The following is a 22,493-nucleotide window of genomic DNA, read 5'->3' on the forward strand; positions in this document are numbered from 1 at the left end:
TTGTAGCAGTCCTCTCCACCAGCACAAGCCAGCCACTGAGGAACACGTGTCCCTGCCTCAGGTGGCTTTGGTCTGCTCATGGGGAGCAAGCAGCTGAGGGGTGACAGCTCACCCACAGTCAGGTCTGACAGATGGAGGCTCTCTGGGCAGCACAGCTTTACTCTGCCTTCCCAGCTTCCAGGAGAGAGGGCTTGAGCAAGCAAGGATTCGTCACCCCCACTTGCTGGAGCTCAATAGAGTCAGGCATAGTCACTTGACTGTGACTGAAGGTGAGAGATGAAGGAACAGGAGAGCATGGGCTGTAAGCTCAGTGTATTGCTGCTCTGGTAGCTCGCTCTCACTCTCAAAAAGCAATTAAAAAAGTAAAATCCACAAACTCTTAGGGCTGGGTCAGTCCTTCTGTTGCTGTTATGCTGTTAACATATTTTGTGATCCTCCTACGCTGAGTTTCTTTCTTGTTATGCTTAACCTTGACCTCTAAGGAAAAAAATCATCTAGCAACTTCAAATTCAGTGATTCATTCCACAAGTTACTGCATTTTCTAAAACACAATCTACTCTAAAGTCCTAATTGGAGGCTTACAGCCTGCCTCAAAAGTTTGCCTTTGGCCTAGAAAATGGAAGCAGCTGTATTCAGACACACTTACAGAGCTGGGCTTGCAAACATAGCAGTGATGGACTGCTTAACTGAGTGCTAAAGCAAGTGGGGACCAGAGGGGATTTCATTAAAACCTCCAAGAGAGGCCTTTTGCTTTGCTTTAATCAGTCACTAATCCCAGATGTGGCGCAGGAACAAGAGGGCACTCTGGGAAGAGGTGTTTGGGTGAGTTGCCATTAGGCAGCGTCCCAGCCTTGTGGTGCAAGGAGAGTCAGAATCAGGCTATCACTCTGACAGGGCGCTCAGAGGGAAAATCTCACTAAATACGAAGAAATAAAGATTAAAACTCTGTGGAGGTTTCATGTATGACAAGGCTCATACATGTATGAGAAGTTTCCTTCAGGTATTTCCTTCCCACCTCCAGTTCCCTACTGCCCCCAGCAACATCCTCCCTGCAACTTGTCTGCTCCAATCATCATCTGCAGGCTAGAACAGCATACTTTTTGGGTGGAAATAGCATTGCTTGAATGCTAAGAGGGAAAAAACATAATTATTTGCTTTTAGGAAGGAAAACACAGCAGAACCAAAGGGCTTGGATTCACTCAACTCTTTATTCAAAATGCAAGCCCTGAATATCAGCTCGTGAGAGTAACCAGATTTGGTTCATGGCCAGCTGCATAGGCCTGGCTGTGTTTCAGCCAGGGGGCTTTGTGTGCTCCCCCTGCACAGAGGAGCTGTGTGGCTCTGGAGGAGATCCCCCCACGTTTCCCACGGCAGCCTCTGTTTGCACAAATGACTTCCCAAGCAATGCTGGCCACACCTGGAAACCCTAACATAAGTTTGTCTGCCGAGCATCTTTCTTTAGTCTCTTCTAAGTCTTAAATTTACCAGAAAACTTGCCAGCAAGATTCAGAGACCAGATTGAGATTAATTTAAAATCTGGCCGACAAAAGAAGGCTCAGACGGAGCCAGCGCTGCACTGAATATGTCACCAGCTGCCTTTCTTCTCTGCTCTGCTCCAAAAGACAGCCTATCTACTTCAAACAGGCAGCCTTCCTTTTCCACCTGCTCAGATGTTTTTAAGCAACCTAGTTTCACTGGAGAGCAGTCCATGGGGGCTGGGGTTTCTTACTTTAAAAATGTGAGACCTTCTGGGCATCAGCCACCAGGAGAGTGCCAGTCACCAAAAGCAGGCAGTTTTGGAGGCTTACCAAAGCTGCTGCAGAGGCAATTCTCCACGGGGAGGAGAAAGGTTCAGAAATTGTTCTCAGCCAACTTGGTCCACACTGTGAAACCCTTGCAAAAAGGAAATGGTCTTCCTACGTGTCAGTTTTGACATTGCCATCCTGTTTCTTTCTGCATTTCAGCATGCTAATTGCTTGGAAAGGTGGGGGGTAAAAGATCTTATACTTAGATCTTTGTGTAGGTGCTGTTGCTAAGATGCATGATGGAGAAAAAAAGTTCCTTTTTTCTTTTGATTTTATTCCCCTCCTGGCCATACTCTGCAGAGGAGGAGGGGTACCATTCCCTTGCACATCAGCCCAGGGTCTGGCAGGAGGGAAGGGTACTGTGGCAAGGGGCAGACACCCTGTGAGAGGTGGGGAGAGGCTCTTCCTTGGGCTCTGTCTCACACCACAGGGATGGCAAAGGTGAGCTGCTGTGTCCTGGGCAAGACCCACTGCCCGTCCTCACTCTGCTGCTCCATCCTTGCCATGCTCCCTGGGCAGTATGATCTCTCTGCCCATCTCTAGGACTGTGAGGTCAAATAGAGATAACATATACTCCCCCCTCACCCCCTAGTTTTTCACAGTGTTTTTTGCAGCACTCTGTGCAGAGAGCATGAAGTAGGGCATGCTGGTGTGTCTTCCACAGTAGCTGCTTTGTCAGTCAGTGTAGATCACTACTTTGTTATCACAAATTTCTTTTCTCTTCTGCAGTTCTGAAACCTGTGTCGAGGCTATTAGATCAACCATAACACTCTCCTGTCCCAGAAGATCCTCCCCACAGGGACATGCTGTTTGTTTCTGGCTTTCCTTCTTTTTGGCCAGCTTGTTATTTTTCATCAGCCATGAATATTATTTCTGAATTTCCTGTTGTGTAAAATACTAAAATTCATTAACATCAGACTGAGCCATTTTCTGTTTACTGTGAAAAACTAACTCCACAGTGCACTGCTGTTTAGAAGAACCTCATACTGCCTTCAAAATGTGTGTGTGCAGTCACTAAACAAGAGTTAAACTTGATAGAAAAGAAAATTCAGGAGATGCAAACAGGAAGAAAAGTAATTGCATGAAGTGCCACATTTTGCAGAAACTCTTGTTGCTATTTTTACTTTTTCTGTGTTGTACCACTCTCTCTGAAGTTGCTCTCTCAGCAAACAGGGCCAGGATGAAAGACAGGCTGATTAGCAAATTCAAGGCTGCTGAAGAATCACTGATGCAGTGGGTGGTGATCTTCCCCTGAGCCAGCTAAGCATTAGTGCAGCAATGTAGCAGGAGGGACCCAAAATCCTGGCCATGTACAGACAATGGAAGGTTTTAGGTACCTTCTATGAGTGAAGTCTGTTTGGGATACCATAGCCAACAACTGCCATTATTTAAAGGTGGAAAATCTGCTCTTTGCTTCCTTTATATTTTCAAGGTAGAGAACTGCAGATGCATGCAAATGTTTGCAGAGATTTCCTTATTCTAAGGTACTCCACAAATGCTATCATTGTTTGTCCACCCAGCTGCCAGAATCCCTTCCTGAAAGATGTGGAAGCGGAAAGTAGTGAAACACTTTCTCTTGAAGGACCTCAAGCCCACATTCCTTCAATTGACTCCCCTGTGTTTGCAGGGAAGGGAGAACTAACTGTTGCTCTTCAGTTAAAAGCAACCAAACCCAGAAATGCCAAATAAGTCTGCTTGGTCATTACACTGTTTCTGAGCTGCTAATCACTTCAACAAATTGCAAAAAGGGAGACACTGTGCTAAAAATATTGGGGGTTTTTTAAATCTTCTTTTCTGCCCTACTTTGTAGGAGCAAAAATGAAGCAATCCCACCAGGAGAGCTATTACCAGCCCTGTGCACATCCAGCCCCTGCACATGCCCTGTACCACTTGCTCAAGGAGGAAGGCAAACAGGGCGGGGATGCCTTGCAGTGCCATTTCCTTTACCACAGGTTCCGTTCCCAGCTGTGCTTTTTCCTAGGGCTTCAGATAAAGGAGAAGTAAATCCTGCTGTTGCAATTATTCAGAGAACTCGGTCCCAGAATGTTACCAATGTACCAAGAGGCTACAAACACAAAACAGGGACATTTTTCAAAAAAACAATTTCTCAAAAAGCTACCTGAAATACAGAACAGAATAAGGCCATCTCAATTTAACCTTTTTTTGTCCTTAATGAAAGTGTTCTCCTCTGCTGATACATGCACAGTAGGCAATATGAAAGCTTATCCATCCTTTGGAAACAGCTCCTTGTTTTTCCAAAGCCAACGTGCTCCAATTTTAATACAACCCCACTGCTGACTGTGCCATGGCCACCTGCAGTGAGTGTATGGGTTGGAACTGGGGAAGGATCAAAAGCTTGAGTGCTCAAATTGACACTATGTAGGATTAAATGGTCAGATTCCCTGGGACCTTGGCACCAGGTGTCAGGGACACTTGGCCTGGGAGATAGTACCTAAGTCAGGGCCAGTATCAGCAAAAGTTTCACAGAAAACAGACTGGGCTTGAAACCAAACTACCTCACTGGTGAAGCTGATGTTACACCATCTTTGCCATCTCTCCTGTGTGACCTACAAAGAAGTGATGCCTCCCTACAAAACAGAGGAAGTTCAAGGTTTTGGGCTGTTTAAGCTCTTGGAGATAGAGAATGTGTGTTAGTGAAACTTTCCCACCTGACCACTCAGATGCCACTCTGACAGTCACACTCCCACTGCCCAAGATTTAACCGCTGAGACCAAAGCCCCTTCGCAGCGGGAAGTTCCACTGAACCAATGGGTCCCCCATTTGACCCCATCCACACATCATGCTCACACAAACAAGTTTCCCTTGTCCCTTCAATCCTAAGTATCCCCTAGCAAAGTCCCAGACATCTGCCTTCTTTAAGTAATTTAATTGTGGTGCTGTGGCATAATAACAGCCCAAGTCAGGGGGGCAGGGGGATCCCAAACAAAGGAATTCCTGGGCTTTGATACCCCTACAGTCTATGCACCCACTCTTGACACTGCCTGAATTTCATACTCCTGCATACAGCAGCTTTATTTGCAGCAGCAATTCCTCATGTCTACTTGTCTCTGCTAAGTGTTGTGCAAGAGAGATGTTAAACAGTAATTTATAGCATTTTAGGGACTGATGAGTAGAATGCATTGTAGGCAAGGGGGAAATGCTGAGACTTGGCAGTGTCCTGGAGATGGAAGCAGCTGCCTGAGAGAAATGCACACTTGGTCCTTTGGGAGCAGCCCCAGGCAGGGTCTGAGCCATCTCACAGCTGAAGCTGCCCATCTCACCCACAGTTTGCCCGAATATGGGAGAATGTCTTTAAAAAACACCCTTTGGCAAAGGAAAAAAACCACACTGTCTTGCAAAATACCCAAGATAAGTTTTGTCAATAATTATCTCCCAGAAGCAGAAAGAACGCTGCTGGTTGGAGCTGGAAGAAGCAAAGACTAGGGGAGAAGACCAGCTCCTGAACTCCTTCCAGTAGCTGAAGAAACTGGAAACATCATGTACACAGTGAAGTAAAGGCCACTAAACTGAATAGTCTACAGGCAGGATTATTAATGTGAAGGAAAGGCAGATTCATCCACAGACATAATTTGTTTAACAGTGTGACCTGAGAGTTTAAAATAAATGACCCGGGGCTTTCACTCTATTTCCAGTAGTCTACCTAAAGGACAAGAAGGGCGACTCCTGTATTTTTTGAAATATTACTAAAATAATGTTGTGAATCACCTTTCACTGTCCTTTGGGATGGAAGACATGCAGCTGAACAATGAGATGACTTTCTTGCCTGTATTTCCTCCAACACCCAAGGCAGTTAGTATTGGAGAAAAAAAGTATTATTAACAAAAATTATGGTAGAGAAAATTGAGATCGTCTTGTGGCTTTGACATAGGCACTAGAATATTGTCTAGACCTCTTGGGTCAATTGTAAAATTTGTTCACATTGATAAAAGTATTATATATTTGATATCTGACTTTTACTAAGACATAAGGTTGTGATGCTTAGCAGGATTGAGCATAGTTGTTAGTTATGCTGGGAATAGCAAGCTCCCATATTATTACAGAATTCAGACTGCTTCTCTTCAACAATTTGTAGAAATAACCTGAGGTACTTCTGAGAGAAACCCATGGGATTTAATCATCTAAAGATGAAAAATCCATCCTCTATTCTTTGCTGATGACAATGACCTCACTGGATTACAGAGGAATAGGTGACAAAAGAACTAGGAAAAAAGAATGAACACAAAAGCAACCAGACATGAAGATTTCTTACAGAAGGAGAAAGATAGTAGGGATACTTAAATTGCTTGAAATAGCAAAAATATTCCCATCCCAGTGAAGAGCCACTGGAATGTGCTGGACCCCTCAAGCAGTGGGAAAGTTTAGCACTTGGCTAAGTGTCACTGAGAAATAAATTTAACAAGTAGAAATCCAGTATTACTCAATAGCTGCTCTAGCAACACAGCACTGAGTCTAACCTCAAGAGATCCCCTATTCCCACTGCCCTCCCCTAAGACTTCAGAATCAATCATTCTTATATTATTCCCAATAGCTACATTTCTGCTCTGTTCTTCAAAAGCCTTGGGTGTGCTTTGTAGGTTAAAGCAGCACTCTGATTCACTCAGCACTGACTCACCCAAGCACTGTCTTTTGCTGCTTCACTGTCTTGGCTGTTGGAAAGTGGTTTTCCCAAACTTACTTCTTCCTATTTTCTGCTTGTTTGCTACCTAATCTGCCTCCTCATTTGCTTCCTCCATTCTGCAGCCTCATTTCCTGACACCTTGTTCACAACAAAGGTGAAGAAGAGGGCTTGAGTACAGCTCTTATCTCCTGTATTTGTTCTCTCTCCCTCAAATGAAGTGGCTACAGTTTCTCCAATCTTTTCCTTAATTTCCCATTTCCTAGCCCTCAGAACACTCTGGTTGTTCCCCTCAGGAACATCACCCAACAGTCTCTATCCTCCTTGAACTGAGATGTCTGAATGCAGTGTCCTGCCTTGGCAGAGGCTTTATTAACCTCAAACGCTGCCTGAATACTTTGTGTCTCTGCCTTTGATCACACCTGATGGCAGCTGTCTGCTGGTTTTGGGTGCTGAACCCCCTTTTGCTGTCTCCTGCCTTCTTTCTGAAAACATGCTACTAAAGTAGCCATCCCTCAGCCTGCATTTATAAGGATTATTCCTGCTGGAGCATAATACTTCACAGATCATTCTCTTGCATTTAATTGTTTCCAGACTGCTTCTCCAGTTTGTAACTATAAGCTTGAATTTTGATTCTGTCCTCCCGTGTACATATTCTGGGAAGCCTGGCATCTGCAATTGTAATGAGTGTGATCATATCTATTCTGGGATATTAAATATCATCTAGGATATTAAAGTATATATTGAATAATACCAGATCCAAGGCTGAACCCTGCAAAATCATGCTTGATCATTTTCTTATCTTTTGATAATGAGCCACTTGCGAACTACTTAACTGAGTACAATTTTCAAGATTGTATTCATTCTGTAGGGGTTTCATCCAGCATGGTTTGCTTTCTCCCTTTGAACTGAAATAATATTTTGCTATGAGAAGATAATAGGCCAAGTGATACTGGAATGAAAAAACGCTGTCTTGGAAGAAGCCAAAGTTGCCTTTGATATGCTGGTGGGATGTGCTAGGTGTTGTAGACTGCAGTGTCACACTTGAGTGCACACAAATGCCACTCACCCCTGGGGCATGCCACATGCTCACAGCAGGGTGGGGAGCATGAATGGACACCAGTGGGCACCAACAGCACCAACAACACGTGTGCCGTGGTTCCTGCTCACTGCAGTGTGTGTCTGCTGGGGAACTGAGCAAAAGGCTAATGAACTACAGGGATCCTAAGGAACCACTGTTCTGTCTGCTGTGTGAATGGTTCCTGGAGCCAACCCTTTTTTCAGCTCTCCAAAATGCATGGTGTATATTTCACAGCCTTGTGAAGATTTGTGCACAGGGCTCTAAATGTCTGAAGTTGTGTGCAGTGAATCATGTCTTCTACTGGCCTGGCCTGCTGACTCTCCTTCTGGACAGTAAAAGGGAGAAATTCTCCCAGGTTTTCTCTGGAAATGAATATCCCTACTTAAAAAAAAAAAAAAAAAGTGCTTAAATTTTTTGGCAAAAAAAGTACAAAAAGTTTCAAGAGCTGGAAAGAAAAAATTATAGTAAGCTCACTCAGACCCTGACACAGACTGTCTAAACATAATCTAAGTCCCTGGAGTCCCTGTAACTTGCAAATGAGTTAACAACTAGACAAGTTATTGTAACTCTATTTATCAGGTTTCTGAGGAGCATATTTTGCTGGAGGACTGACACTGCAGCAATATCCAGAGCAAAACTTTTCAAGTATTCCAAATGCAGATGAACACTCACTTTCCCAAACTGACCAGTGTCAGCCACCTTTTTCTACATTCTCTTTCATACTGTCTCCACCTCAGAGTCATCTGCCCTTCCTTCATCACTTCTTCCCCTCCTTTTTTTTCCATGTAGATTATCCCATCAAATGTAATCTTCACTCCCAAAATAGCCTCAGAGAGGCTATTTAGAGCCCTCGAAGCAGGGCATTAACTACTCCTGTGATCTGCAACTTTCTGTATCCTGAGAATCCTTCTAGTGCTGGAACAGGAGGAGATGTGAATAGGGCAGAGCTGTTTCAGACACAGAAAATGGCCAGCTCATCTCTCCCGCTGCTTGTGGAGGTGTTGGTAATTTAAGGTAGAGCTGAATTAAAACATCCCCAAAACTTCTAAAGGACACAATTTTTGACACTTCTTTTTCATTAGGAATGGCTTTTAGTATTTGGAGATAAAACATCAGAACACTTGACTTTTTCCTGGATTAGAAATCTTAATAAACTAAGTTGCAGGGGAAGAAGAGTAATGTTGGAGTAAGTTGAAGAAGCTGATGTAGAAGTTGTCTCATTTTGCTTGATCCACCCTTGTTTTTGACATTTCCCCAGGCTCCCCTGCTTTTTGTTGACAGGTTTTTAGAAAATGGGTGGTGGCTTTTTCTGAGAACAGCATCAGATGTGGTTACATGAAAAATATGCAGGTGAGAGTTTTGCAGTGGATGCAAAATTGGTTGGGGCTTTTAGTTTTGGTGTGGGGTGGCTCTTTTTAAGCCAAAAGGTGAAAAGAACTTACTGTGTTTCAGAGCAGCTCAACAAGTATGAGAAAAAAATACTTCTTATGGGTACAGAAGGGAAAAACCTCAGATATGCTACAAAACAAAGCAGGGAGGAAGTCACTTTTTTAGGCTGATGCTTGAGATCAGTAAGCAGCAAAGACAAACTGCCAGGGCAAAATCCTGCTGCCCCAAAGAGAAAGATGGAGCAGGGGGATGGGAAACCTGGGCATCTGTGTGAGGTGGACTGTTTTTGTCTGTGTTAATTTATCCTGTCTCAAGGGAAAGGGCACTGTGCTCCCCTGGGGAGCAGGTCTCTGGAAGAACATCACATGCTGTGAGCAGTGCAGGTGAGGCTGCTGGCAAGGGACGATGTGGCAAACAGGAAAGAATCAAAGCAACTCCTCTTTGTGCATCTGCAATGGAGGCTGAGTCATTACCATTCATCACTAGCCTGACTGGTGTGTTAATTCTGGTGACAGTTGTTTTCGGGAGAGAGGACAGCTTTTGATGCCTTTTAATTCCTGAAAATAAAAGAAAAAAGGGCTGTCAAGGTAACAGGCATCCAGAGAGGCTGACTGAAAACAGTGGGTAAGGAAATAGCTTTAAGTCCCAGGGAAATGCAGCATAAAAGGGAGCTGCCACAATAACCAGGACAGTGTGGCTTGCTCCTTCTCATTTCTGAAGGAAGCAGCAAACAGCTAAAACTTCCCATGCCCAAGTTACAAATGACCTCCAATTGCAGGACAATGGAGGAGAGTTAGAGCTGCAGTATTTTTTCTGTGATTCTTCCTGCTGGGCTTTCTGATTTGAGTATTCATATCTGTATTTGTAGCATCATTCATCTTGCAACTTATTCTAGTCAAGCCCAAAAACCTTCCTCAAGAGAGCAGAAGCCTCTTCTGGCCCCAGTCCTCAGAGACTGACAAGCTCCACAGCACCCTGGGGCAGTTTAGCCATTGACTTTACAAGGGCTTAAGATTTCTGCCAACCAGTTCCTGCTGTTTCAGGGAAACCATGGGCAGTGGCTGCCCATTGACAGCAGTAGGCCTTGCCAGGAAGCTTTAAGACAAGATACACCTTGTGACTGTCTTTCCTTCAGCACTTCTCCTTTCTCTCACTCCCAGCAGTCATTCCACATGCTGGCCCTGCCAGCTTCTGCAAGCTCAGGGGTTCCCAGCCCTGACCCTGGGAGGCAGTGCCAGGAGAGGTCCCAGCCTCCTGTGCCAGCATCCCTTCCCTCCAGACTGATGCTTCTCCTCTGCAGCTTCCATGTCCCTTACTATTCCTCTTTTCATACCTCTCTCTCTCATTGATCCCCTCTTCTTCTCTGCTTCCCCTCATCACCCAATAATGGTGTTTCTCTCTTTTCATCACTTTCTCCATCTACTCAGCACCATGGCAGGAGGGCCGTACTGAGGCAGAGGGATGCTTTTGTTGAGTGTCATCTAATCAGAGATGGTCCTTGCCTGAAAAAATCATTTCAAATAAGCAGAGCAAGAAAAAAACTGAGGGAGGATGTCTGGAAAGGAGGAGTGGCTTCCCCAAGGCTGTCCAGCAGGGCCAGAAAGAAATTCTCTTCTCTTGCCCATTGGACCAAACTGTCATGTCTGCAGGGATTTGAACAAATGTAATTTTAAAACAAAGTCAAGTTTGAGGGGGACCTGTTGGGAATGGAGTTCCTTAGGAATCCAAGGAGTTACAAAGAATCTTGCTGCTGTGGCAGAGGAAGAACCCAGTGGGCAAACCACAATGCCCCACTAAAAACCAGTCCTGGGATGCTCTTGGCTTCAACCACACCCACCCACGAAAACACAGCTTCCCAACCCTGGCAAGGCAGCAACTCACAGGCTGTGCAACCAAGACCCCTGATGTGACAGCGAGGGGGAGGCATGAGCGGGTGGGATGCAGCACCACTTTGCAGGGACCCTGCACCCAGAGGAAAGCTGTGCCTGAGCTGGGAAGGGTGTTTTCACCTTCCTATGATGACCAAAGTGCTGCCATAGGATTTGCTAATGGACACGGCCTGGGCTGGGGTGAAATCAGGTGCTTCAAATGGACTTGTCCCATCTTTAGTTCAAGTTGTGCAGTGCCTTGCAGACACCCGCTGGGAGAGCTTTAAAAAATCCCAACATAATAACTAGAGAAGAGCTCATTATATCTGTGACTCATCGGCCGGAAGCTGCAGTGAACACGGCTGCTGTGCCGGGAGTCTCGCTTCCAAGGGTGTGGTGACACGTGCAGTTACTAGACTGAGAAATTGGTGCTCAGCTCAGGTTTACTGTCATTGCATTCTAACTTCTGATAGCAGAGCTGCCTGTGCTAGGCCCCACAGTGGACAGACATATCCCTGAGTGGACCGCTAAGACAGCAGGGCTATGCAAGACTCAGACACTACCTAAAGGCCAAATGTGGTTTTGTACAAGTTCAGAGTAAATTAGTTTGTAGGTCAGGTCCTCTCCTAAACTGAGGGACCTGACACAAAAGAGTCGATTTGCTATATAAAGTTCAAGAAACACAGTGACAGGACAGACCAGTATGATGCTGAATTAGGAGTGACAGAGATACTCAAACAATATGCCTATTGTTGGCAGACAGCAAGTTTTACTTTGGTGGTGTCTGTTGTACACCTGGTCAGGAAGGTCCTTAGGTTTGGTAGTGCACCACAGACTGTGACTCGGATGAGTGTAACAGTGAGAATCATGTTCCTGCCAAGGCATCTGCCCATGGGACAACAGCCATCACCTCTGATTTCCAGCTTGTCCATGTGTCCATTGCTATGGGCCACCCCAGTATGGGTGAGAAAGTAATGTCACTGCCACCATGCTAAAAGAAAAATTAGTTCCATCAACACACGACAGTGAGAGTGCCTGGGGGTTTCCTCCTGTCACACTGTCCCTGGAGTGAAAGGGAGGAGTTGCTCTGCAGTCCAAGCAGGGTGAGCTGTTCCCTGGCTCTACCTCTGCCACCAGAAAACATTCCCATTCATATGCAAAACTTTTAACACCCCGGGCTGACAGAGCTGCCGCTGCTGCGCAGTTATGGCACTCAGCAACAGGGCAGGGTGCATTTCAAGCTTGTCCTGCTTCCTCTGCTCTCAAAATCAACTTCTCTCTCAGCAGTAAAGACACCCCACCTCAAAGCTCATCTCAAAGGCTGACTGTAAAAACAGGAGGTGTCATTTCTATGAATGAGATTGTTTTCGTAAGTGCAGATGCGGAAGCTGTTACCACCAAAATATTTAGGAAACTGGTGAAAGGAAACAGTCGAGCTGTAGCACAGGAACAGGTTCAAGCACTCGGCTCTGGCTGCGCCCTGAGCTGCATCCTTGCCACGATGCAGAACTCCCAAGAAGATTTGGCTGCACTCGGAGAAGAAGATGATTCCTTTGGGGAAGGTAAAGTCATCTTTTATTAAACTAATCCTTCTCCTACTCAGACTAGAGACTGGTTACTAGCCTGGGTGGTATTTCTTGTGTAAATCTGAAGTTGTCTGTGGGCTTCAAGGTCACAGGGTGACCAGACTCTTTTTCTCCTTAGAGAATGGAGAACAAAGGGACCATAGATACAATAAAAATACTTTCACACTGGTTCAGCAGCTTCAAGGAAGTTACTGCAGAAGAAAGCTGGGGGGACACCCAGTGTATTTTCTACAGTGGCTGCACTGTGCAAAGTAGCACATTGGGCATTCAACAGCACAGGTGCAGCTGGGGTTAAAGTGGTAGCAGCTTTTTACGGGGCTAAGGGTGACTTGCTACTTAAATTATCTGAGCAGAATTAGCATCCTCCTCTCCAACTGCCACAACCTGAGATACAAAGCTGGTGTCATAATTTCTTATCCCTAAAACTGCTTCTGCTGGTGCTTGATTCCTGTTGCTTGTATCCTGTACCATCATTTACATGTGTACTGAGTGCTATCAAGTCAAAATAGCAGAAACACAGATAAGAGGGTCCAGAGGAGGGGGAAGAATCTGGCCCCTGGTGTTCAATTTCTGCCGTTGCTCACTGCTCCCCTTTGCACTTGAGCCAGGGGGAGAACTTGCTCATGCAAATCTTCTCCCGGCCCCCAGCCCTCCACAGTTTCTAAGGGAGTTGAAGGCACAAAGAGCTGCCTGGATGCACTCCAAAGACTGTGAACCTTTAAACTCACTTTCAGCACAGCTTCAGCAAGCCTCATTTAAACAAAGCTCAGCTGTGGTTGGTATGGAAAACTTAGCAGTGAATAGTGCCAAATCAAGTTATCTGAGCCCCAGTGAAAGGCATCAGCTCAGAAAAGAAAGCAGTCTCTATGATGTTCTCTCTGTACTCAAATACATTTCTCACGTCTCTATGCCCCCCACTTCTCATCCTGTATCCCAGTCTGGGCTGGGAAGGGCAATGAATTTGCTGACAGGAGAGGTCAGTGCATTTGCATTGTGGAAGAAATCCTGGTAGTCCAGGAAACACCTCATGCCAGTGGGCAAATCAACTGGCACTGAAAGTACCCCATTGCATTTGCTGCATCCTGCATTCAACACAAGTGGATGCTGCTTCCCAGGATAATCATCCACGTGCTCTGACTTGATATGGACATTTGCAATTGCTCTGAAGAGCCAGCAGGTTTTTAAGCTTCTTTGCTGTTTCTGAAACCTTTAGCTGATGTTCTTAATCAGAAATGTGGAAGGGAAGGAGAGAAATGTGGGCAGGTTAGTCGACATATATATTGTGTTATCCGAAGGGAATGATACACCACTTCAAAAATCTGTTCCAGCCTCTCAGCTAAGTTGTTTCTGGCAGGGCTGATCCAGAAACAGCTAGAGGAGGCTCTGCTTTTTCAAAGGCAGGAACATTTTAAAAACCTCTCCATGACCCTTCTTGGAGCAGGAGGTTGGAACAGATGATCTTCTGAGGTCCCACCCCACCCTAAGGTATCCCATGAGTCAATGAGTTGGTGACATCCTCTTCAACTCACCTATAAGTAACTTGGAACAGTTGTATCCCAGCTGCTCTCTCAGACACAGGGATTGTTGGCTCCCAAAACTGCCAGCTGGAGAGCCCAAACAACACAGGCACAGTGCTAGACTTCCCCTTCAGTCCCCTCTCCTCTCTCTTGAATGGGTTAGCAAGGAAACATTAACTTTCTGGCTGCTATTTCTGGAGCGCTGCTGACCCCGGACAACCCAGTGCACTCCCTGGGGCTGGGTGGGATCCGGGCGGGAGCAGCGGGGCCCGTTTCGGTCACAGGGCAGCCCCGCCCCGCTCTTGCTGCAGCCTCAGGCGCCAGCCAAAATTTAGTCACAGCCAAAACTTAGTCGCAGATTTTTAGGCCAGACGGAGGCACTTGTCAGGCACTGAACTCCCAGCTCAGTGCAGACCTCAGCTCTTAGGGCTTGGCCTATTTTTCATTATTTTCATTATTTTCCACATCCACCTTGATTTGGAAAGTGATGATGGCAAATCTCTGTCCACCTTTTTAACTCATCCCAAGGCTTAGCTACCATCACAGTTTAAGACAGCTACATTTTATTTCTTCTAGCACTGATCTGTCTCTACTTTTTTGGAGTTAGTTTCCCTCCTGTCCAAGAGAGCTAAGATCTCACTGTTGCTTGTGCATATAAAAATCTCATATAACTATCTACAGGCAATATTCAGACCACTCTCATCCTTTGCCAAGCAGACTGTTATCAATGACTGTTTCCTTATAAAGTTTTAATCTGTTAAGAATTTTCATGGGTTTTGAGACCAGTCCCTTGGAGAGATGTGGACACCAGCATGGAGCCCAGTGCTCCAAAACTGTCAGACCAGGGACAAATCCAGAAGTTACATGATATGTTTACTCATACTTCTTAAGTATATGTATAATATATCAGGATCAGTTCAAGGATCTGCTGAAGTCCTTTCAGGTTGCAGCATCACATGAAGGCCTGCTCTTCTCAGATTTTTCTCTTTAATCCTCAAGTCTTTCAGAGTCAAATTTCTCAGGACAAAGTCAATGTTATCCTGTCAGGATGGCTTATCTCCCTTGCTCCCAGCTATGCCCATACTAAAACCAGATGATTCACCTCACTTCCTCAAGTAGCCTGTTTTCCACTTCTCCAGACATTGTGCCATCTGTTCCATACTCAGTCAATCACTGTTTAAAGTTCCCTTTCAGATCACTGACATAAAAATAGTTCAATCCCATGAGGGAGAACCAATCTTTGTATGTCCTCTTTAGAGACTGGCATCTTTGATGATTTCTCAGCTGGGTTATGTGTGTAAAGATTTCCTGCAGTACCAAGTTCTGTTTCTTACTAAAGTCTGAATACACTATCAATACAATTATATTCTCTAAAATCCTAATGATTGCCACTGATTGTACTCCATCTCCTTTAATTTTGCTTATATGACTTCAACATCAGCTATTCCTTGACGAGGCCAAGACCACTGCCAGGCTATCACATTATTAGTAACACAACATTATTTACAGCTCTTTGGAATTACTCTGGTGTTGCAAGTTTTCTGAAACACCAACAAGAAGTTCCTAGGATAACTCTTCTCAAAATTACAGTTTTAAACTGTCTTCTGGAAAAGATTAAGGGGGAAATATTTTCCCATTGATATAGACTGTCAGATGGCACTGATATTTTCCCTTTACAAACCAAAAGATTTGTTGAAAACTTCTGTGTTTTCTTCAGCATAATCCATAATTCCACAATTTTTACTTGTGCTTCAATAGGCATTGATTTTCCTTATTATACCTTGAAATTGCAAGTCACAGAGCTGGATGTGACAAAATAGGCTAGAACTATCCCAACAAAAATGCAGGTATTCAAAGCTTCGAAACGTTCAACCTCAAAGAAACTTTGTTAGCTCTTTCCCTTGTTTCGTAATAACAGTGCCTTGCACTGACATGGTGCTCTCTCCTTCAGAGGTTTTGCAGAGATTTTGCAAGTGCTTACATTCAGTGAAGAACTCCCTCTCTTCTGCAATGTGATCAGTGTTAAACAGGGCACAGCTGTAGTGTGGAAAAGTTTAAAAAATAAATTATTTTAGCCTTTTGAAAGCACAGGGAGTGGTAAGTTTAATGTCTTCTAAGCCTTACTCGCTATGTTAACTCAAAGCAAGAGTCTTCAGTTACTTTTACAATTTTGTTAGGTCAAATATCCACTTTGGGCAAAATGCTGTTTAATTTTTAGTGACTCTAAGTGCCTGGGATTCTGAAGTTATATTTCATTAAAAAGAAATCCCTTCCACTAGCACTAGGTTTCCCCTCCTCACTGGAGCCTGCAGTGATGGTGTGGATTTTCTCTGACTCTGTCTAAGATGAGGAGCCAAGCCCAGAGAGTGAGGGGGATTTGAGCACAAGTCATCTCTCTTGGCAGACCCTGGTTTCCCTGGGAGGAGAGCTGAGGGCTCACACAGAAGTGTGATGCCACTGCACCAGCACAGCCTCTGACTGGGACCAGAGGCTCAGCACAGCAGGAGCTCCTGGATCAAGCAGACACATCCATAAGCAGAATTTGCAAGCAGTCAGCAAACATGGCCAGCACATCACAGAATCATAGGATATGCTGAGTTGGAAGGGATCCATCAGGATCCCTCCTGGGCCTGTAAAGGATACCTCCAAGAGTCATACCTTGAGTATGACTCAAGTGCCCAAGAGTATTGTTCAAATGCTTCTTGAACCCTGTCAGGCTGGTGCTGTGACCACTTCCCTGGGGAGCATGTTCCAGTGCCCAACCACCTTCTGGGTGAAGAATCTTTTCTTGATATCCTGCCTAAACCTCTCCTGACTCTACTTCATGCAGTTTCCTTGGGTCCTGTCACTTGTCACCACAGAGAAGAGATGAGTGCCTGGCCCTCCTCTTCCCCACACAAGGAAGTTGTGACTGCAATGAGGTCTCCCTTCAGTCTCCTTTTCTCCAGGCTGAACAGAACAAGGGACCTCAGGTGCCCTTCCTATGGCTTTCCCTCAAGGCCCTTCACCATCTTCATAGTCCTCCTTTGGACATTCTCTAATAGTTTAATATCTCTTTATATTGTGGCACCCAGAACTGCCCCCAGCACTGGAGGTGAGGCTGCCCCAGCTCAGAGCAGAGCAGGACAATCCCCTCCCTTGCCAGCTGGCAATGCTGGGCCTGATGCCCCCCAGAACACCCCTGGCCCTCCTGGCTGCCAGGGCACTGCTGACTCAGGTTCAACTTGCCATCAACCAGGTCCCTTTCCACAGTGCTTCTCTCCAGCCTCTTGTTCTCTAGTCTATACACACAACCAGGGTTGCCCCATAGAGGGTCCAGAATCCAGCACTTGCCCTTGTTGAACTTCTTACAGTTGGTGATTGCCCAGTCCTCTAATTTGTCAGGGTCTCTCTGCAAGGCCTGTCTGCCCTTGAGGGAGTCAACAGCTCCTCTCAATTTAGTGTTGTTGGCAAACTTGCTTGGTATTTCTTCGAGAATTAGGTCCAAATATTTTGTTAGCACCCTATCCACGCTGAGAATGCATAGGAAAAGTAGAAATTAAGCTGTGATTTATTGCAGATCTTTTCATGCAGCTGCTCTACACTGACCTCTCCTCACACCTCCACTTCCCACTTCCTGTGAATGCCCTCTGGTTGTACACGGGGTAACCATAACCTCCCTGTCAGGTCAAAGCCCACACAAAATCCTATCAGTGTTTCCAAATAATGGGGTAGAGAAACCAACACTGTCTTTTTCATTACATTCATTAAGGGTGTGCTCCAGTTCAGTAGACCAGAGCCCCATTTTAGATGGTGCACTGCACAGATTAGAGTCCCAGGGCCCTTTCCTTGCCCAGGACTGACATGCTCCTTTTGGCATGCAGATACATTCCAGCACTGCTGCCCATCAAGGCTCCTGTGAGAACAGAACTGCATCAAATGTTTAAGGTACACTTCAAAAATGCACCAGATGCCTTTGCATCCTTGTAAAGCCTGCCTGTCCTTTACAAGAGAGAAAATAGCTTTAGTTCTGGGGTTTGGGACCAACTCTGAGGCTTAGCTGAAATGAAAGCTAGCTGCTGTACATGATTATGTGCACTGCCTGCACATAGTGAGGTTAGAGATGTTAGAGAAAACTGAGGATAAAGCCTTGGATGTTAACTTACAGTTGAGACTCTTTATTCAGCAGCAATTCAGGTTAAGCAACTTTTCTCTTTCCCTGAAGCAATACTAGACACTGTGCTTTTCTTGGACATACAACTGCAGTGGCTTGTCAAATGTCACATGGGGCCATCCATGTCACAGCTTGTCTGTGACCCATGGGACCAGGTTTCTTTCTGTGCTGTATCTAGCCCAGCTTTGGTGAGACCCCTCAGGTATGACCCCTCCTCACAGAGTACATCAGAGGGGTGTAACTTTAAGAGAATTGTTTTCTAATGATACTCATGTGTTCATATCAGTATGGTATTCCAGCAAATGCCCACCTCAGAGATATACAGAGATACTTTTTTTCCTATGTTTTCACCCCAGAGAGTTTGACACAGCTACTTTTTATCCAGCATACCAGTTCCCAATACTTCAGAAGGCTGTTGTAAGGATGAGCAGCCTTGCAATGTATCAAGCATGGGAGCTTCTCCTTCCTGTCTGCTGGGAGACTGCAGATCAGTGTCCTGAAAACATTTACAGGTCCCACCAGCCCTTCTTGTCCTTTTGGCTTATCTCTCATTCCTGGAGAAAGTGAATGCTGTACTCCCTTCAGCCCAGAGGATGAGAAGTCCCATCACCAAGGCAACAGTGTCTGCTTCATCCAGATAGATGGATTGTAGTGAGATATTTGGCCTAAAAACTCAGATTGAAGCACCTTTCTGCAGAGCATGATCAGACCTATTTTAACAACAGGACAAGGATGGCAAGAAAAAAAGGGTGCTGCCTTATGGAGCATTTTTGTTATTCCTGTTTACACTAAATGCTCCACTCACCTGCTTCTCGCAGCTGCTTCATTCTGGTTGTGGTCCATGGGTGGACTCAGAGTTATGCAGACGGGGGCGAGAGCTTTTTGTGGTCAGAGGAGTCCATGTGAGACGCCCATCTCCACCCCAGGCGCCCCCACACTGACCCACCCGCAGTGCTCTGGAACTTCCAGCTGTCGTGGGCAGCTGGAGGATTATTTTTAACAGGGCATCACACTCCATATATGAAGCAGAAAAGTTGGAGCCCATGAGCCCCCAATAAAAAAAAAAATTTAAGAAAAGATTGAAATGAGAGACCCTTTCTCCTTTGTTCTCTCCCTATTTTTTAATTAAAACCTTTGATCTTTTGGTGCTTCCTTCTCCATTTCTGGAAGGCAGCATTTTTGGTTCATATCTGTTGATGATATTTCTAGATCACTAATAATAACAACAGTGAGGGGAAAATCCAGGCCAAATAAACAAGTTGCATTTAACCAGCCCTCAGAGAAAAGAGGAAGGTATGTACAAGCCAGAGAGAAACCACTGATCAGGTGTGCTTGGGGTCCCTTCTAAGCTTGCAAAACAAGTGTCACACCAAAGGCTGAAGCAAAGTTGCCCTTCTTTTCACACACTTTCCCCCTCCTGGTTTTACATAGCATCTTTACAAAGCTCCAAGAAACACAAGCTTTTTGTCGCTCAATCCCGTCATTAAATTCACCAAATAAATGTGTCTTGGCCAATGTGGGTGGGTGGCGTAAACAACTTCACCCCTTTAATAATTCGAGGCACAGCTCAGCCGCCTGTGAAATGAGCTTCCGCCTGCCTGGATGCTGAACCAAAGCCTTGTGGTTGGTGCACCATGGGTGTGACAGGCACAAAACAAGCGGGTCAGGAAGTGCAGAGTTAAAAGGCGAGGAGTGAAAACAGTCTGTGTGTATGGATGGGGGGGGGGGAGAGAGGGAGAGAGTAGTCAAGCACTTGACAATGTCACAGAGGCCCTAAAAAGTTGATGGTGGGAAGATTTCCCAATAGTAGGATTTCTCCTATATCTCAGCATTGCTTGTGGGGGTGAGGGGTGTTGTCAGGCCACACAGAATTTTAAGCAGTGTGTTGTTGATCTGGCAGCCAGGAGCAGGGGAATGGTTTGAAGCAGGGGTTTATGCTTTGAAAGAGTCCCTGATATTCCTGTGTCTTTGGCAACTGGAAAACAGGTGAAGCAAAAGTGCTATGGAAGTCCTGAGCATAAAAAGCTTCAATCTGCATAACTTAATGGGGGCTGGCATTGGCTTTCTCTAGTTTAATTGCAGGTAGTCTGGGAGTTGGAAAGTTCAGAGATGCAGAGCTTGGAAATGATACCTTGAGTTCTAATAGTTGATAATAAGCTTGGAAGACAAGAAGTAAAGTAGAAAGATATGAAGCCATGGAGAGTGAGAAAAAAACCTGGTATTTTGGGGAAAAGCCCGCTGTGACCAGCCCTTGCCTGAAGAGATAAACACAGTGGATAAACACATCTGGCTGCACCCAAATTGGGGCAGTTTGAATGACCTCTACTCCAGCCTTCTCTGAGATTTAATGTTCTAGCTCCTTAAACTGGTTACTTTATGTTCCTCTTAGCCAATAATGAGTGTGTTCAAGAAGGAGGGAGGGCAAGGGTGGAAACAAGAAGCCCTTCCAGGTGCCAGTTCAGGGCATGGAAATAGGGATCCTTCACTGCTGGCAGACCTGTGCTCTTTTGCTGACCATGGCAGTCCCCTGGTGCTAGCCTGGCAGCAGTGGGCACAAGTGTGGCTGGTGCCTGTCCGGGTCCACAGCCCAGCATTCCCACCCACAGGGCAACAGGAGGCAGATCCACTGCAGCAGTGGGGCAGACTCATCTTTGTGATAGCAGCTTCAAGGAGGAAGCCCTGCAGCAGCTGCTTACCATTAAAGTGATATTTACTTGAGCTTTGCCTCTAACCAGGATCCAGTAGCTACGGTAATGCCCACATGAGACTGGGTTAGGTTTCCCCAGTGCACAGTGATGCTTTTAGTCATGCCCAATGGGAAAACTGCCTGCACTTGCTGCTGCTCTGTTGCACTGTGGTGGGGGAGCTCAGCACCCAGGTTGCTCCTGCAGCTTCACTAACCAGAGCCCTGCCCTGGATTTACTGCCATGTTGTGGCATTGTGTGAGCCTGCCTACAATTAACCACAACCCATTCCACAGAAAAGAAAAGACACTCAAAATAGTCCAGCAAAATAAATGCTCGAGCCACAAATCCCATGTGAAATGACCACCCTGGGAAGCATACCCCAAAACTGCCCCAAAAACTCAGAGCTATCTGGGGTGACTAGCAGTGCACACAAGGGCTTGCAAAAGCTCCCCTTTCATCACACCAGGCTGTTCCTTAGGCCAGCCCTGCCTTCCTGCCCTCCCTGTGCCCAGCCCTAGGGGAAGTGACCTGCAGTGGTGAGCTTTTGTGCAACTGATCCTCTCTTCATGCTGTGTAACACCAGAGTGAAAAGCCCCCAGCCCTCCTCGCTCCCCAGAGAGTGCACCTATGGTTCAGGTATGGCAGCAGCTGAGTGGTATCCAGGAGGTTCCCTGGAGGGGTGTCATAGTCACCTGTGGCAGAAGAGAGAGGGACAGCCTCTCTGAGGGGCTTGGCAGGACAGCTAAAAGCTCTGTGAATATATTCAATATATGTCATTAACATAGTCATTAAATTTTCAAGGACCCCTGCAGGACCTCAGAGACATGAGCTTATAAAATCTCACAGGAGCCCCACGGCTTTCTCAAATTTGTGCTTAAGATGCCAGTGGCTAACAAGGCTGGCCAGCATTCAGGCTCCATGGCATAACTGGAGCTTTGTTCACATCCTTCTCATTTCATGGTAGCTCAGAGCAGTGGAAGAGCTCTGTTGTGAACGTGGATATTGTCCATAAGGCACCATGCTCTTTTTAGCAGTTGGTTGTGACTGTGTAGAAGTGCAGTTTGCCACCTGAGAACTCCTGTAAGTTTTGGAGTCCTGCCCACTGCCTTCACTCTGAACTAACAGATCTCCTTTTCTTGAGGGTCTTGGAGAAGAGAGATATTTTGTAGATGTAGATAGATTTGAAACCAGATAGCATCTCTGAGATCCTCCTCCAAACACATGCTAGGAGTGCCACATAGCAATCCCAGCGCACGCACACTTAACAAGCGAGGCTCTTTTTTTTTTTTTTAATTGAGAGGGGTGGGAATGTTGAAAAGAATCCATACAAAATATTCTTAAAGAAAAAGAAAGCCACAGGAGGAGCAGAACAGTCCAGCACTGCTGAGCTCAGCTGTGGAGTTGGATGTCAGTAGTTTCTTTTTCTAATTTCCCCATTGAAACGCAGGCAGCTCGGGAGGTCCTGATGTGCTCTGCCTCTTCTGTCACTCTGGGGAGCTTCCTGCCCACTCCATTCCTGATGCCTGTTGTGAGCCAAGGAAGAGTTAGCTTAATCAGCAACACCAGCCTCTGAGTAGTGCCAAATTGTTGTCATTAATCACTTCAAAAATCACTGCACTGAAAATAGTACACAGGGTCAGATGTTCAAAAACTGGCATGGTTTCACTGATGTCATTTAACCTCAGCCACAAAGCCAGAACACACCCCTAAAGAAACACTTCTTATTTTCTTTACGTATTATTTATGAATTTTAAATCCACTCACACAAAGC

The 22,493-nt window shown here is 45.6% G+C and overlaps 1 protein-coding gene across 3 annotated transcripts in view; it reads left to right on the forward strand.

The window, feature by feature from the left end:
- The first annotated feature begins 12,025 nt into the window (after positions 1 to 12,025).
- The window catches only part of RIPOR2 (RHO family interacting cell polarization regulator 2), a 69,586-nt gene continuing 59,118 nt past the window's right edge, over positions 12,026 to 22,493 (forward strand). The window contains exon 1 of one of the 3 annotated variants that reach the window (XM_071456107.1): positions 12,026 to 12,341. In XM_071456107.1, the coding sequence (XP_071312208.1) occupies positions 12,131 to 12,341 (211 nt within the window). In that variant the 5' untranslated portion in view covers positions 12,026 to 12,130. The remainder of the gene's footprint in view (positions 12,342 to 22,493) is intronic. The other 2 variants (XM_071456096.1, XM_071456126.1) reach the window with 2 other exon arrangements.

The sequence above is a fragment of the Agelaius tricolor genome, unplaced genomic scaffold (assembly GCF_023055355.1).
Source record: "Agelaius tricolor isolate 1412-34295 unplaced genomic scaffold, bAgeTri1.0.p SCAF_2, whole genome shotgun sequence".
Classification (NCBI taxonomy): domain Eukaryota; kingdom Metazoa; phylum Chordata; class Aves; order Passeriformes; family Icteridae; genus Agelaius; species Agelaius tricolor.